Genomic DNA, 16,289 nt, shown 5'->3' on the forward strand with positions numbered 1-16,289 from the left:
ATAACGTCTTCCTGTTTTGGTGTTCTTTTCTACATAACATCGCATGTAAAACAACTTACTTGTCAATATAAGGAAAATCGATGAGAACTTGAAATTTCTTTAGAGCTCTGTAGTTAGAGTGGGCCTGTTTACACGTATTTTTGTTTTCTATTTGAATAACTACTGAATAAAGATTATTGTTATTACATAATTATTTAAAACTTTTTCAAATGTAAGAGAAAATTTAATGCAATTCGAAAACCATACCAAAATACATATTAATCAGGGACAAACAAAAACCGCTATTAATCTTAAATATGATGAGCCAATTAGGAAATTTTCCATATCATCAAGGAATGTTATCTAATTTTAAAAATATTTTTATCATATGCATGATTTCAAAACAAAGAACATAATAACGCATTCAAAAATACCAATTCAATCATAAACACTGATAATACTTGAAGAATTGTTCAAAGACACTAATCACAATTTACGTTGTTTTGGTGTGTTAAGCTTGAAGAATAATGAAAACCGCGATTCAAACAGATAAGGGAATTTATATAATTGCAAATTGTCCAGAATTTGGTCACACCTGAATATTGAGAAGGTAGAGACAAGTGCAATAATATTTACATTGCATATGATAACCTTTTGAACTTATTCTGAGTGGTTTTTATTGTTGTAGATAGCTGAAGCGCTCAAGATTCAAACCGCGTCACGTGGAAGACGGAACCTTCAACACCATTGGCTAAGAACCGAAAACATCGTATTGTTATCAATGTTGTTTTGTGTAATGGTTTAAAGGCGGGATTAACAGTAGTTGCGAAGACCTAGACTTCAGTACGATCAGATTTTCATATATTCATAAGGATTAGTGCGAATAATAACCAGAAGTTATCTGATAGATCTTCTTTGCAACGTGTAATAGGCAGGCGCTCCACCCCCACCTTGGCTCGCACAGACCTGCAGTTAGCTTCACGACGTTGGTTTTGTAATCTGGTAAATAATTGGTTTGTTTCCGTACTGCTAGTATTTATCTGGCGAATAAAACAAATAATCTGGATAAAGTTTCTTGGATCGGCGACGCGACTTCCCAGTAAGACTTTCTTTGCCTCAGAATCACACATATTTTTAGTTGCACATAACAGAATTAATGTAAACAACATATTTGCCTGAGTTCTAACCTTAAATGGTTAAATTGAATTTCAACTTGCCAAACATTAAAGTCCCATTAACATGTTTACACAAAACATCTCTTTACCTATAATACTTGTTGCTCTATGTACTCTGTTTTAATTGCTAGATATTAATGAAAAGCACCTCTCCATTAATTGTCTGTTTATGTGCCATAAACAGTCTCCAGTTGATTATTCATTTAAGTTTTTCACATATGTGTCATGTAGAGATATTATGATTTTTCGATATTCCTTGTTGTTTATGCAGCATGTCAATAACCCCTAGTTGATGGCTCTTCCTGTTTCAGATGAGACTGATCATATAAGCATGATTGACCAGAGAGAGATTTGTCAGTGAAACTTTGAAGATGGTTGAAATAGGATCATCCAGCCTCTTGCATCTCGGGGATGTAGTGTCCCTGTATGCTGAGGGCAATGTCAGCGGCTTCCTCAGCACTTTGGGGTAACAAAATCTCAATCAAATTCCATATGCAAATTTTATTTACTTTATTTTCTATTTAGGCTGGTTGATGATAGGTGTGTGGTGTGTCCAGAAGCTGGGGACTTGGCAAGTCCACCAAAGAAATTCAGAGATTGTCTGTTTAAAATATGCCCTATGAACAGATACTCTGCTCAAAAGCAATTTTGGAAAGCTGCCAAACAAAGCATGGGATCAAACACTGATACTGGATTACTTAAAAGGCTCCATGTACGTTATGATTTTATTTTATTTTTTTTAACTTTTACATTCATTCATATCCTTCTTCATATTCCTTGTCTAAGCAACATTTTGCTGACCCAGATTACATACACCTCATTTCTCATTTAAAAAAAACTGTTAATAGATTTATTATTTTGTAAATATTTTAGTTCTATCTAAAATTAACATAATCTAAAAAAAACTCTTATTGAACTCTCATTACTCAAATAATGTATTGAAAGATTTCTATTTTTTTAGTTATTTTTAACTAAATGTATTTTTTTTTATAAACATTCAATTATATTAATATTGTATGATTTGAGTACCGAAACATCTATATTGTATTGTAAAAAGCATTTTGTTTTTGCTACAACACAAGAATTACTTTTCATTGTTTATAGTATTTACACAATTGAAGATTTATTTAAACTAAACTACCAAATGTTTGTCAGATTTGTAATATTTAAGCATAACAGTTTGTATAGAATTGCCTTATAAATTATCCAGGATTATCAGTATTTGTTTGTTGAAATACTTCCATTTACTGTTTGTTTTAGTGATCTGTTATTGGTTACATCATGTGTATGACAAGTACTGTTATTATTTAGGCTTGCTGCACTTGATGATTGTCATCCATAATTTATGTAACATTTAAATGCATATTTGTTTATTTTTAAAATATGTAATGCTATTAACTCTGTATAATCATGTGTTATTTTAGATGGTATTTATATTTGTTGGGTACTAATTTGCATTCGATTTTCTATATTATTCAATCTGTGTTTACATTAATGTTTCTTTTATTTGTTTTTTTTAACACCAGTTGTACATACATATTTATAATTGGTTTTGGGTGAGCACATTCTATTTGCTACATGTTTGTGCGGAAATGCATGCTTTAATTTAACATTACTAATGATTCATCTTAAGAAGATTTTCATCAAGACATATTTCAAATATTCATGCTTGTTTTTTTCTACATAATTATTTGCAGAAACCACATCTATTTACTCAAAGATTTATGTGATATACCGAAGGAGATCATAATTTGAACCATTCATAGTAGATTCCCGTATAACGCGGTTAATACGCTACTTTGTCCCAATATTTTTAGGGCGTTGTACAAACTCGCGTTATACGGGTTTATTTTGTATTCGTATTTTAAATCAAAATTAGTTGAGAATTAAGCTTTTTCGATCTTTTGACGACAATCACTCTAACCAATCAGCAAATCAATAGGAAAACACGAATGACGTCTGAACTCCAATTAAAATCGAGTGAAATGTTAACGAATCAAATAATTTTGATTGAAAAATATGTAGCAAGCTAAGGCTATGTTAATTGATAATAATCATTCTTTATGTAATTTAAAACTCATGATTATTTATTTCCCAATGTTGCTTCATGGTTGTAGATTGTTGATATATTTGGTATAACCATATTCTCGTTAAGGCTTCAGGAATCGTGGTATTTTTATTTACATGATCTTGGATTTGGCCTACATGTACGAAAATTGATTTAGACGTCAATGGATATTAGTTTTAACGGGAAGATGATCATACAGGATCTTTTATATTGATTTGCTATTTTTCATTGTCATATATATTTTTACAGCATGCGGCCGAGATCGAGAAGAAGCAGAATGATAGCGAAAACAAGAAGTTGATGGGATCAAATGTGCAATACGGAAGTGTGGTTCAATTACTCCATCTGAAATCTAATAAGTATTTGACGGTGAACAAACGTCTGCCGGCGTTGCTTGAGAAGAATGCGATGCGTGTATATTTGGATGGTAATGGAAATGAAGGATCCTGGTTCTACATTCTACCATTTTACAAGTTGAGAGCTAATGGCGATAACATTGTGTTGGGTGACAAGGTCATATTGAATCCGGTGAACGCTGGACAGCAGGTGTTGCACGTCGCCGCTAATCACGAGCTCCCAGATAATCCAGGCTGCAAAGAGGTGAACGTGGTAAATGGAAGTACTTCGTGGAAAGTTACGTTGTTCTTAGAGCATAGAGAGAATGCTGAAGATGTGCTTAAAGGTGGTGACGTGGTGCGTCTTTTTCACGCCGAGCAGGAGAAGTTTCTTACCATGGATGAGTACAAGAAGACTCATCATGTGTTTTTGAGGACAACGGGTAGGACCAGTGCTACCGCTGCTACAAGTAGTAAAGCTCTATGGGAAGTTGAGGTGGTACAGCATGATCCTTGTCGAGGAGGAGCCGGCCATTGGAACTCCATATTTCGTTTTAAACACTTGGCTACTGGACAGTACTTGGCAGCTGACATGGATAGCGATCAAACCATGGACCAGATGCGAACTAAGCTTAGAACTGATTTAGGCTCATCAGGAGAATCATGCGTATATCATCTAGTACCAGTTGCGTTTTCCAACGAAATAGCATCCCTTTTCGAGTTAGATCCAACTTCGTTAACTAGAGCCGATTCCCTGGTACCGCAATCCAGCTATGTCCGATTACATCATATTTTCTCCAACACCTGGGTGCACTCCACATCGATCCCAATAGACAAGGACGAAGAGAAACCCGTAATGTCGAAGGTCGGTAGCGCCATGATGAAGGAGGACAAGGAAGCATTTGCATTGATATCTGTAACGCCGGTAGAAGTTCGTGACCTTGACTTTGCGAACGACGCCTGTAAGGTGTTGCTCGCTCTCTCTACTAAGTTAGAAAATGGAACGATATCTCATAACGAGCGTAGAGCCGTGACAACGCTACTCCAGGACATTGTTTATTTTGTAGCTGAATTAGAAAATGAGCAAAATAAGACGGAAGCTTTAGAATTGGTCGTTACGAATCCAAATCGCGACCGCCAGAAATTACTGCGAGAACAGGCGATCCTGAAGCAGCTGTTCAAGATACTCCAGGGTCCATTCATGGAGAGCGACGGAAAACCACCGTTTCTTAAGATCGAGGAGCTGAGCGACCAAAGACATGCACCATACAAATATATCTTTAGATTATGTTATAGAATTCTCAGACTGAGTCAACAGGACTACAGGAAAAATCAAGTGCGTTACCACAACTTCGATCATTTAGTTTTCTTTTTATATAATAGTTAATTTCAGGAATACATCGCGAAGCACTTCGGTTTTATGCAAAAACAAATTGGTTACGATATACTCGCGGAGGATACAATCACTGCTCTATTACATAATAATAGAAAACTATTGGAGAAGCATATAACTGCCGCGGAAATTGAAACTTTTGTTGGTTTGGTTAGGAAGAATATGCGCAATTGGGAATCGAGATTCTTAGACTACCTTTCCGATCTGTGTATTTCCAATAAGAAAGCCATACCAGTTACGCAAGAATTGATTTGCAAGAGCGTACTTAGTGATAAAAACTATGACATATTGATCGAGACGCGTATGATGATTACTCCAATAGAAGTTCAAGAAGTCAACGATGATCTAAATTGTATTACTGACAATGACGATGAGTTAGAGCCTCTAGTCACGTTTATAGAAGAAAGACAAGTTTTATTGCTATGGAATAATCGACAGAAATCAAAATCTTTGAGTGAATTATGCAGAGATGCAAAAATGGGCGGGCGTGATGACCAGGCGATCTTGGACTATTACCGGCATCAACTGGATTTGTTTTCGAACATGTGTTTGAATAGGCAGTACTTAGCGTTGAACATACTATCACCTCAACTTGATATTGATTTGATCTTGAAATGTATGGCAGATGAATCCGTTAGTTACGATTTGCGGGCTTCTTTCTGTCGGCTGATGCTGCATTTACACGTCGACAGAGATCCTCAGGAGCCAGTAACGCCGGTGAAATATGCGCGGCTTTGGTCTGAAATTCCATCAAAGATGTCGATTAATGAGTAATTATTTTAACAGAAATTTACTTTCGATTAGTTTCTAGAAATTATTATTTGCAGCTACGATAGTAATAAAACCCCGGACGAAAATAAGGAAGCAGTTCAAAAGCGATTCTGCTCGACGATCGCTTTCGTTGAGGATTACCTATGTAATGTTGTTGCAAAAATGTGGTCGTTTGCCGATCAAGAGCAAAACAAGTTGACTTTTGAGGTAATTGTTTCGGATCAATGCAATTTCAAAGAAATTATTATTAATCAATAACCGATTTTAGGTAGTAAAACTAGCACGAGAACTAATTTACTTTGGGTTTTATAGTTTTTCTGATTTGCTAAGACTAACAAAAACATTACTCAGCATATTGGACTGCGTTTCTGAGAACGATTTTGTCGATGGCCGATTGCCAATTGGAGATGTCGACTGTAAGTATATGCTTTTATCCAATAAACTTCATACAATAACAATATATAAGAGTAATAGCTAGACGAATATACCAAATAATTTTGTCTATTTAGCTGAAGAGTGCGTATCCAAGGAGGAACGAGGTATATCGATGTATACTAGTTGTTGTTTAGTTTATACATTATTTTGTGGAATGATTTTTTGTTCTATTGTGTGATTTGCATGTTGATGTTCCAATTGATATCGAGTGGTTAGCTAATTCAATATCTTGTTCATAGCGGAAGGAGGTGTACTTCGTTCTATAGGTGATATGGGTGCTGTGATGACTTCATTCGCTCTAGGACCAGTGGGCAGGTCGGTGGTTTCACCGAATTCAGGACAAAAAGTTGGCCTTAAAGAATACCCGTTGGTCATGGACACTAAATTAAAAATAATCGAAATATTACAAGTAATTTCAGAAGCTCTTGTTATCAACATCCACTAATATATATATTTTTTTTAAATTTCAGTTTATATTAGACGTGCGGTTGGATTATAGAATTAGTTGTCTTTTAAGTATATTCAAGCAGGAATTCGATGAATCTGAGAAGAATACAGCTGATTTAGCTATGGGCAATAAGAACATCGATTTAGAACTGATTGGTAGCCAGGCTGAAGGCATCTTTGGTAGTAGTGAGGAGTGTGCGGTCTTAGATCTGGATGGTCACGGTGGTAGGACTTTCTTGAGAGTGCTGCTGCATTTAACCATGCACGACTATCCACCTTTGGTGTCTGGAGCTTTGCATCTTCTCTTTAGGCATTTTAGCCAACGACAAGAAGTTCTTCAGGCTTTCAGGCAAGTACAACTACTTGTTTCCGACAGCGACGTGGAATCTTATAAGCAGATCAAGCAAGATCTGGACGTGCTTCGACAATCGGTAGAGAAATCAGAATTGTGGGTATACAAATCAAAATGTGTCGAGGACGCTTCGATTAAGAAGAGCAAAGACGAAGAAGAGGAAACGACGTCGCGAAAATCACCTCCGATCAGCGCCATTGAGAAGAAAGGATCTGCGATTAATTTAGACGTTGGACCTCTTCTGCATCCAGAACAAGCGGCGGAATATAAAAAAATACAGCAAATCCTAATCAGAATGAACAAGCTATGTACTCAGGGTTCTCCGGCAAACTTAATCAAGCCAAGAAAACACGAGCAAAGGCTGTTGAGGAACGTTGGTGTTCACACGGTTGTTCTGGATTTGCTCCAAATACCTTACGACGAGAAAGAGGATATTAGAATGAATGAATTGATGCGCCTAGCTCATGAATTCTTACAGAATTTCTGCCTGGGCAACCAACAGAATCAAGTGTTGCTCTACAAACATTTAGACCTCTTCTTAAATCCAGGAGTACGAGTGGTACTGCTCATTTAGTATTGATTTATTTACAAACTTCGTTTCAGATTCGCGAAGCCCAAACTGTTTGCGCTATTTTCCAGGATAACTCGACTTTGTGCAATGAAGTGAACGAGAAAGTTATACAGCATTTCGTTCATTGTATTGAAAGCCATGGTAGGCATGTGCAATATTTAAAGTTTTTACAGACTATTGTGAAAGCTGAGAATCAGTTCATTAGGAAATCGCAAGATATGGTTATGCAAGAAGTATATATTTTATTTTTGCTTATTGCAAGATTTGTAATACGGGTCAATTTTAGTTAATAAATTCGAGCGAAGACGTGTTAATTTTCTATAACGACAAGGCTTCATTCAATCATTTCATCGAAATGATGAGGTCGGAGAGGCATAGCATGGATGATGGTAGTCCACTACGGTACCACGTAGAACTGGTCAAGCTGCTCGCCTGCTGCACCATGGGCAAGAACGTCTACACGGAGATCAAGTGTCACAGCCTGTTGCCGCTGGACGATATTGTGGCAATGGTTACCAATCCTGATTGCATTCCAGAGGTGAAGGAAGCCTACGTAGGTTTCCTAAATCACTGCTATATAGACACAGAGGTCGAGATGAAGGAGATCTACACATCAAACCACATGTGGAGTCTATTCGAGAAGTCATTTTTGGTTGATATGGCGGACATTGCGACCGCCCCCATCGATCGTAAACACCCGGACAAAGCATTGGAAAATTACGTAACCAACGGCGTTATGAATATCATTTCTACGTTTTTCAGCAGCCCCTTCTCAGATCAAAGCACCACGGTTCAGGTATAAAGCGTATTTAGAACGTGCATGTATAATTTTTTTTTGCGATTTTTATTATTGGGACTTTATTTAAGATTTATTTATTTTTTTATATATATATATAATTTTATATATTTCATATACTTATATATTAAGCATTTGTTTTGGAGAACGATGATCATCGAATAAAACAGTATTCATAGATCGCACTTCTTGCGGGGTAGTGGCAAAGTTAGAAACAATTAAGAAGCTTTATTGAATGGTAGCAAAGGTAATAAAACAAGGAAGTTACATCTATGAACCAAAGTGTACTTGATGATTAGCGTTGCCCGATTCAGGTGATTTGTATATGTATATATTTGTTGGGTGATGGTTTTGCTAGAAACATCTGCATGAAGCAAGGGTATTTTGGAGTGATTCAACTATGGATGACTACGATCCATTTACATCTAACGCACCTCTAAAATATTCGCCATTCCCGTGTAACGTAAGTAATTTTTTTGGGCTATACATTTTGCCTGACATAAACTATAATAGAGTAGCGATTCTATTTAGAAAAACTATCACTCACACGTTCCCATAGGGATTCGAACCGGATAACGTGGGAATATTGGGCTTCTGATCGCATGGAAAAATCGAATATCTATCCTTGACTACTGGTGGAAGGCACCTATCGAGGGTTCACTAACGCTACGCGCTTTACAATACTACCACTTATATGTACACTACACATTTTTTAAAATGATTTCGATAGTTTGTAATTTAAATTTTTACCTGCAATTATTTTGCAGACACGACAACCGATTTTTGTGCAATTGTTGCAATCAGCATTTAGGGTTTCCCAGTGCCCATGGCTAGCCGCTTCGCAACGCTTTAATGTTGAAAATTGTATCCGTACATTATCAGAAGTTGGTTAGTTCATATTTTATATCACGTAAATTATTGTGTTTAATATACTAACTGATTACAACGTTTTAGCAAAAAATAGGGGGATTGCAATACCTTTGGATTTAGAGAGTCAAGTTACCAGTATGTTTGATAAAGCCTCTATATTAAGTCGCCAAACTAGTAAATGGCTTCAAGCTTCGAAGATGCCAAAAATTGAAAGATCGCAATCACAGGTAGGATCATCTAGGTATATTTCGATAGCGCAATGATTAATTTGATTTGTAGTTGATGAGGCTTGACAGGAGCATCATTGAGGGTTTGCAGGACATCGTATCATTGCTTGAAGACCAGTTGAAACCTCTGGTACAATCCGAATTATCGTTGTTGGTTGACGTATTGTACAGGCCAGAATTACTATTTCCTGCCGGTACAGAGTCTCGGAAGAAGTGCGAAAGTGGTGGTTTCATTAGGCGGTAATGTATCTCATAAACGAACGAACGTCCGTGACTCACGATCTCCTTTGTAGCTTAATTAAACATACTGAGAAGTTGCTCGAGGAAAAGGAGGAGAAGCTGTGCGTCAAAGTACTGCGAACGCTCAGGGAAATGATGGCCATTGATCCGGAGTATGGCGAGAAGGTAAGATCCGGATAAAACGCAACAATCGACATTAACATTCATTAACATCTACTAATCTGATTTATTGTATTTAAATTGTTTTGCGCGCCGCTAGAGCGAGGAAAAGTCGGAAACGAATGAAGTGGTATGGGTTTTATACAGATCTATTTACACAATGCTTACGTACTTTATTTGTTGCACATTATTTTACTCTATTTTCAATGATTCTGCATGGCGTTTACATCTCTTCGTGTTTATAATAAAAATGAGAATAGAAGTCGCACATAAAATCTGCGGGTCTCCGGTTTTAACTACAACTAATTCCGATCTATTTTCATTTGCCAGGGCGACGTGCTCAGAAACAGCCTACTCACCAGATACTTCGGCAAGTCTTTCATGCCTAAGAACGAGGTTGAAATTACCACCATTCAGGTATCCACCGTGATGCATGGACCTGGAGGTCAGTAAACTTATTATTTTTGTTTTACAAAACTAAAAAAAATTGACAACATCTATTTTGCATTTATGTATAGCTAAAATATTAAGTCGAGCGGGTCGCACTTTACACGAAGTTCAGACCCACTTGGACAAGGAAGGAGCTTCTGATTTAGTTGTTGAGTTGGTTATAAAATCGGTGCATTCACCTTCTATTTTCGGGGAAGCTGTGGAATTAGGTATAGCGTTGCTGGAAGGCGGAAATCCGATAATCCAGAAGAGCATGTTCAATAAGTTACTTGGGGGAGACCTTAGTCAATCATTTTTCAAAGTAGGTTTTTTTTGTAATATAAACGACGAACAGAAAATAAAAATATATATTACTGTAGGTTTTCTATGATAAAATGAGGGATTCCCAGCAAGAAATTAAGTCAACTGTGAGCGTGAACACGTCAGATATGGCTGCGAAAGCTCACGAGGATAAACAGGAGAGTAAAGATATGGATAAACTGTCGCGAAGACAGGGTGGGAAATCTAATGGTATTTTGATAAGCGAAGAATTAAGGGATGAGCTTAATAGGGCGGCGGAGTCGACTTCGCAAACGTACGCGCATATTAGAAGCATGGGAGCTAGTGATGATAACAGTGTAATGATAGCTGGAGCAGTGTCTGCCTTTGAAGATATGTTAGCTGAGAAGCTAGAGAAGCACCGTGAACGGGAGGATCAAAACAGCTTATCTACTAAAGTGTTAATCATGCAGCCGATCCTGCGATTCCTGCAGCTTCTATGCGAAAATCACAATCCAGCTCTGCAGAACCTGCTGCGTAATCAAAACAACAAAACTAATTACAATCTGGTATCTGAAACGCTGATGTTTTTGGACTGCATTTGCGGTTCGACGACAGGCGGCTTAGGCTTGCTGGGGCTTTACATTAATGAAAACAATGTGTCTTTGATTAATCAAACGTTGGAAACGCTCACTGAGTACTGCCAGGGCCCGTGTCATGAAAACCAAAACTGCATTGCGACGCACGAATCTAATGGCCTTGACATCATAACGGCCTTGATCCTGAATGACATTAACCCTCTAGGGAAGTCGAGAATGGATCTAGTCCTTGAACTGAAAAACAACGCATCAAAATTGTTGTTAGCAATAATGGAAAGTCGCGGAGATAGTGAGAACGCGGAACGAATACTATACAATATGAACCCTAAGCAGTTGGTGGATGTGGCGTGCCGCGCATTTCACCAGGAATCATTGGATGACGAAGATGATGATGATGACGAGGGAAACGGGGATGATGCGGTGTCTCCTCGGGAAGTGGGTCATAATATTTACATTCTTTGCCATCAATTAGCTCAACACAATAAGGAATTAGCGGCTTTGCTCAAACCAATAGACGGCGGGAACGATCCTAAAACTCATCAGGCTCTGATCTACTATGCGACGCACACAGCTCAAATAGAAATCGTTCGTCAGGATCGCACTCTGGAACAGATCGTTTTCCCCATACCGGAGATATGTGAGTACATAACTACCGACACAAAGTACAAGATCTTAACGACGGCGGAGCGTGATGACCAAGGATCCAAAGTGGCCGAGTTTTTCGATAGGACTGATGCTATGTTCAATGAAATGAAGTGGCAAAAGAAGCTGAGGGGTGTGTATTTCTATAGATTTGCCTAGATTTTGTTTTCATCGTGCAGATTTTCCAGCCCAACAGTTCCTGTACAAAGTCAGTAACTACATGTCGCTGTGGAGCAACATCCTATTCAACTGCGCGGTATTGATTAACTTAATAGTTGCTATATTTTATCCGTTCAACGACACTGTGCCAAGTAAGTATGGATATGGTTTTCTTGATTTCAAATACCCACATCTGTTTTTTTTCTTTTAAAGCAAACAATCTTGTAGCTAGTAAGTACAGCTATACTTGATGTCGTCTCTTTTTTTTGCGATTACTTCCTAGCCTTTCTGTTAGATTTGTCTTAATGAGATTTCTATACGACTTACGAACTTTTGACACAAGTGGTTCAAATTGTCCATTAACGTCGATATAACGATTTAAGCCATTTGATCGATTGTTTGTAGTCCATCGAATAGCTGTATTTAATATTTTTGCGTTCTAGAGTTGGGTCCGACGGGATCTATTCTGATCTGGTTAGCAATGACCTGTTCAGGGGCAATTGTATTCACATTGCCCAGGGAGACTGGCATAAGGACATTTGTTGCTTCGACGATATTGCGACTTATATTTTCTTTGGGGCCGGAGCCTACTTTAGCACTCTTAGGGACTTTGACTGTCTTTCTGAAGGGCATACATCTAGTCAGTATAATGGGTAATCATGGTACGCACACAAAAACATACCAGCAAATCCTAACCGATGCCGAGCTACTCTACCACTTAGCCTATTTAGTCTTCTGTATGCTGGGGCTGCTAATGCATCCTTTCTTCTTCTCGGTTCTGGTAGCATTTGATCCAAATTTTCAATAAATACGGTGGGTTTAAAAGATGTTCTGTGTTTTAGCTGTTCGACGTCGTCTACCGGGAGGAAACTTTGCTCAACGTTATAAGATCAGTCACGAGGAATGGAAGATCGATCATATTAACTGCCGTCTTAGCTCTAATTCTTGTTTATATGTTCTCCATTATTGGCTACATGTTCTTTAAAGACGACTTCTTGGTGAGCGTTGACGGCGACGACGACGATAGTTCGCGTAAGTACTTCCAGTGATTCCTTTGATCCAGCTCTACTCCTCCCGCTTATACAAACACTTATATAAGTAAACACTTTCCTCCGCAAGAGAAAACCACTTAGCAGATTCGAATTTTGTTGCAGATGCCAATAAACCTGTAGACGAGTTTAGTTGCGAATCAGTGGCCGATAAGTACAGTAAAACGGGAAGCAGCCATGAGCAATTGCATTGCCATAGAGAAGTCAAAGAGCGAGCCTGTGATTCCCTAATCATGTGCATAGTGACTACTTTAAACCAAGGTTTGAGGAACGGGGGTGGTATTGGTGATATTCTTAGGGCTCCCAGCAGCGCGGTTAGTTAATACTATCTTTACAACAATTACCTATATTAATTACATTTAACAATTTCAGGAAGGTTTATTTGTGCCACGAGTTGTTTATGATCTCTTGTTTTATTTCATTGTTATTATTATTGTACTTAATTTAATTTTTGGTGTCATCATTGACACCTTTGCCGATCTGAGATCTGAGAAGCAGCAGAAGGAGCTCATTCTGAAGAACACCTGCTTCATTTGCGGTACGTACCATCCATTTACATCATGCACATCCATCTATCCGTTGCAAAGTGTACGTTCGTTTGAAATTCTAGTACGTCCATGCGATTAAAGAACTTTTGTTATGCGTACAACGTTTACTTAATATGTCAATATATATGCATTTAATATATATATACATATGCACTAAGCTTTATAACATTATGTAATCCGTTAAAAAATACTTTAAACTTTTAAAAGCCAAGGCCTACGAAAACCAAGCGAAATATTGCTTATGAATAATTCATAAATTCCGGTAGGAAGGGTTTTCATGCTGAAAATCAATACTATATACAAGTCTTCAGAATATAATTTCTTCCGAAAGCGACTTTTGTTTCCAAGTTGAAGTTGAATTATCGATAAGTTTCGAATCGAACGTGTACTTTACATTGCGTGCATTTACTTAGAAAGGTTTATATATCAATAAGCTCTCTGGAAGTTTTCCTCGCATGGAACTTTTCGGGCGTTTCTTCCGTAATACAAATGCCTACAAACAAAACTTTGTAACTTTAATAACTCAATCATTTCTATTAACTTTGTGACTTTTATATATAAACAATTTCCAATAATTATCTACTTTCAAGTAACTTATACAAATTGCACTACACATTTTTAAAAGGAATAAAATGATATCCTTTCAAGTTTTTTTTTCTGTAACATTCAAATTGTATCAGTACATTCAAATATTTCTTGTAAAAAAGTATTTTACTACAGTATAAAATTGGAGTATTGTTTTTGCAAAATTACTGATTACTTTTCTTATTTTCAGGTTTGAATCGTTCCGCGTTCGATAATAAAACCGTAAGCTTCGAGGAGCACATAAAATGCGAACACAACATGTGGCATTATTTGTACTTTATAGTCCTGATTAAGGTGAAGGATCCAACAGAGTTTACGGGTCCCGAGAGCTATGTCTATGCTATGGTGAAAGCGGTAAACCTGGATTGGTTCCCGCGTTTGCGCGCCATGTCCTTGGCATCCGTCGAGGGTGATGGAGAGCAGATCGAACTTAGGAGTCTTCAGGTACAGCTGGAAACGACGCAGACCCTGGTCCAGACCCTCTCGCAGCAACTGATGGAGCTGAAGGATCAAATGGCCGAGCAACGCAAGCAGAAACAACGCATCGGACTCCTGAATTCGGCCTCAGCGTACTTACATACGAACAACGCGTCTTAGATCACACATCTAGTTGTACCTTTCTTCGAATCATTCGGACGAATGGCACACATTAACACTGAATGTTATACAGATTCTTTTTTTGTAGTAGTATTGCGGCAATACTCATAAATAACATAGCGTACGTAGACGACGAAAATCTAGTTGCTCACGTGTTATCATATCTCCCGTATCTCTAATCAAATTACTTTGTCGTGGTTTTAGGGTGGGTGTCTCGTTATTACTGTGTTTCTTATTTTATTTTTTTTTCTTAAATTTTATTCTTTTCATAGACGCACGGAGAGATGGGTTTTTTAATTACACTGTACTTTTATTTTATCCATATCGATTCATGTCACCCATTTATCTCTTTTTGTCTCTCGAAATTGGATGTTGTATCGATTTGTTGTTTAATGAAAGAAATCTCTACCACATAGCGCAAGGGAACAAACAGTTGTTCTCTATAAATATATCTCTCTCGTTCTATCTTCATTTGAACCAAACAAAAAGTATGACCAAACAGTGGTCATACCGCCCTATCAAAAGGAAAACGTATTGTCGATTTGTTAAAAGCCATATAAATTTTATTGAATAAATTTTAAAACATATACCGAGCCGATAAGTTTTCTTTAATGAAACCAGAAATAGAATAGGGTGGGATGAATAGCGAACATTGGCAAACACGTGCATGTAGTGACACGCGGGGAGAGGGTGAGAGAGATGTATAGTAGTGAGACAGTGGAGTTGGGATGGATGCTGTATTGATTCGTTTCGCGAAATAGGACGACATTTAAGCCTACTCCAAATGAAAATAATTAACGGCATATTTCATGTTTATGTATTTCGCGATGATCCTATTATAATGCATACAATAAGACAAGTATAGAGCTCTACTACAAGGCGACAGAACGAAAAGCATTGATACATTTCGCGATCCTTTCGAATAGTCAAATTGTTAGGGATAATAGTCCTTTTTATATAATAATAATAATGATATATAGATATAATATAATAATATAAATGAATGTATTGATTCCGTAGACTTAATAGACTAATTACTGATAATGTTGTATCAAACACAGGGTTTATTTTTCATGTTGATATATATAAGCTAGATGAAATGGAATTGTTATATACACATAGATAGATTTTAATGATTTTATTTTGTAATTTCTTTGTTGTCTTCTTTTTTTTGTAAAAGTTATTGGACAGTTTTTCTTTCATGTTTTTTTTTGTGGAATGCTGGTCCAGTGCTGAAACACATGGCATTAAACACTTTCTGAAAACGAAACAAATTTGATATTAATTCAGTTGAGTAATAAATCCTTGGCTCTCCGTCCAAATCGCTGCGAATTTTGCAGCGTTCTCCAGAAAACAAAAGAATGCACATCCATTGGTGGATTGCGTAACGATTGGATTCTGTATTGATTTTCAAATGGGCGAAGGGTAAAAAATATAACAAATAAATAAACGATTAAAACAGAACATTTGCTCGGAATCGCACTAATTAAACTGTTCCAGTAAATGGGTAAATTGCGAGGGATTGCAATTTCAGGATAATACATACGCATTTTGTTTGTGCGCGCTGCTAGCTTTTCCATCCCC

General features: G+C 37.3%; 1 protein-coding gene across 12 annotated transcripts; it reads left to right on the forward strand.

Moving 5' to 3' along the window:
* Positions 1 to 687: 687 nt before the first annotated feature.
* On the forward strand, positions 688 to 15,975 carry LOC108565321 (inositol 1,4,5-trisphosphate receptor). Of its 12 annotated transcripts, none has more exons than XM_017924712.1 (28): positions 688 to 1,078; positions 1,466 to 1,620; positions 1,680 to 1,866; positions 3,472 to 4,893; positions 4,951 to 5,720; positions 5,778 to 5,928; positions 5,990 to 6,137; positions 6,231 to 6,260; positions 6,396 to 6,565; positions 6,627 to 7,505; positions 7,559 to 7,759; positions 7,813 to 8,322; positions 8,681 to 8,785; positions 9,090 to 9,210; positions 9,277 to 9,419; positions 9,472 to 9,659; positions 9,713 to 9,824; positions 9,919 to 9,948; positions 10,149 to 10,263; positions 10,337 to 10,569; positions 10,628 to 11,900; positions 11,947 to 12,078; positions 12,140 to 12,157; positions 12,370 to 12,707; positions 12,769 to 12,958; positions 13,081 to 13,289; positions 13,348 to 13,513; positions 14,299 to 15,975. In XM_017924712.1, exons 2-28 carry the CDS (start codon positions 1,526 to 1,528, stop codon positions 14,703 to 14,705), a joined length of 8,343 nt encoding a protein of 2,780 aa, XP_017780201.1. In that variant the 5' UTR covers positions 688 to 1,078; positions 1,466 to 1,525; the 3' UTR covers positions 14,706 to 15,975. The 12 variants fall into 12 exon arrangements, with proteins under 12 accessions (XP_017780201.1, XP_017780203.1, XP_017780202.1 ...); XM_017924714.1 differs by having other exon boundaries at positions 11,956 to 12,078; XM_017924713.1 differs by having other exon boundaries at positions 688 to 981.
* Positions 15,976 to 16,289: the final 314 nt, after the last annotated feature.

This window comes from Nicrophorus vespilloides, unplaced genomic scaffold (genome assembly GCF_001412225.1).
Source record: "Nicrophorus vespilloides isolate i.1.1-1 unplaced genomic scaffold, Nicve_v1.0, whole genome shotgun sequence".
In the NCBI taxonomy this organism is placed as follows: domain Eukaryota; kingdom Metazoa; phylum Arthropoda; class Insecta; order Coleoptera; family Silphidae; genus Nicrophorus; species Nicrophorus vespilloides.

Coding starts and splice junctions, on each gene's coding strand:
- LOC108565321 (XM_017924712.1), top strand. CDS start 1,526: ATGGTTGAAATAGGATCATCCAGCCTCTTGCATCTCGGGGATGTAGTG. Junction 7,760..7,812: donor AAGATATGGTTATGCAAGAA/GTATATATTTTA, acceptor GGTCAATTTTAG/TTAATAAATTCGAGCGAAGA. Junction 12,959..13,080: donor CGACGACGACGATAGTTCGC/GTAAGTACTTCC, acceptor ATTTTGTTGCAG/ATGCCAATAAACCTGTAGAC.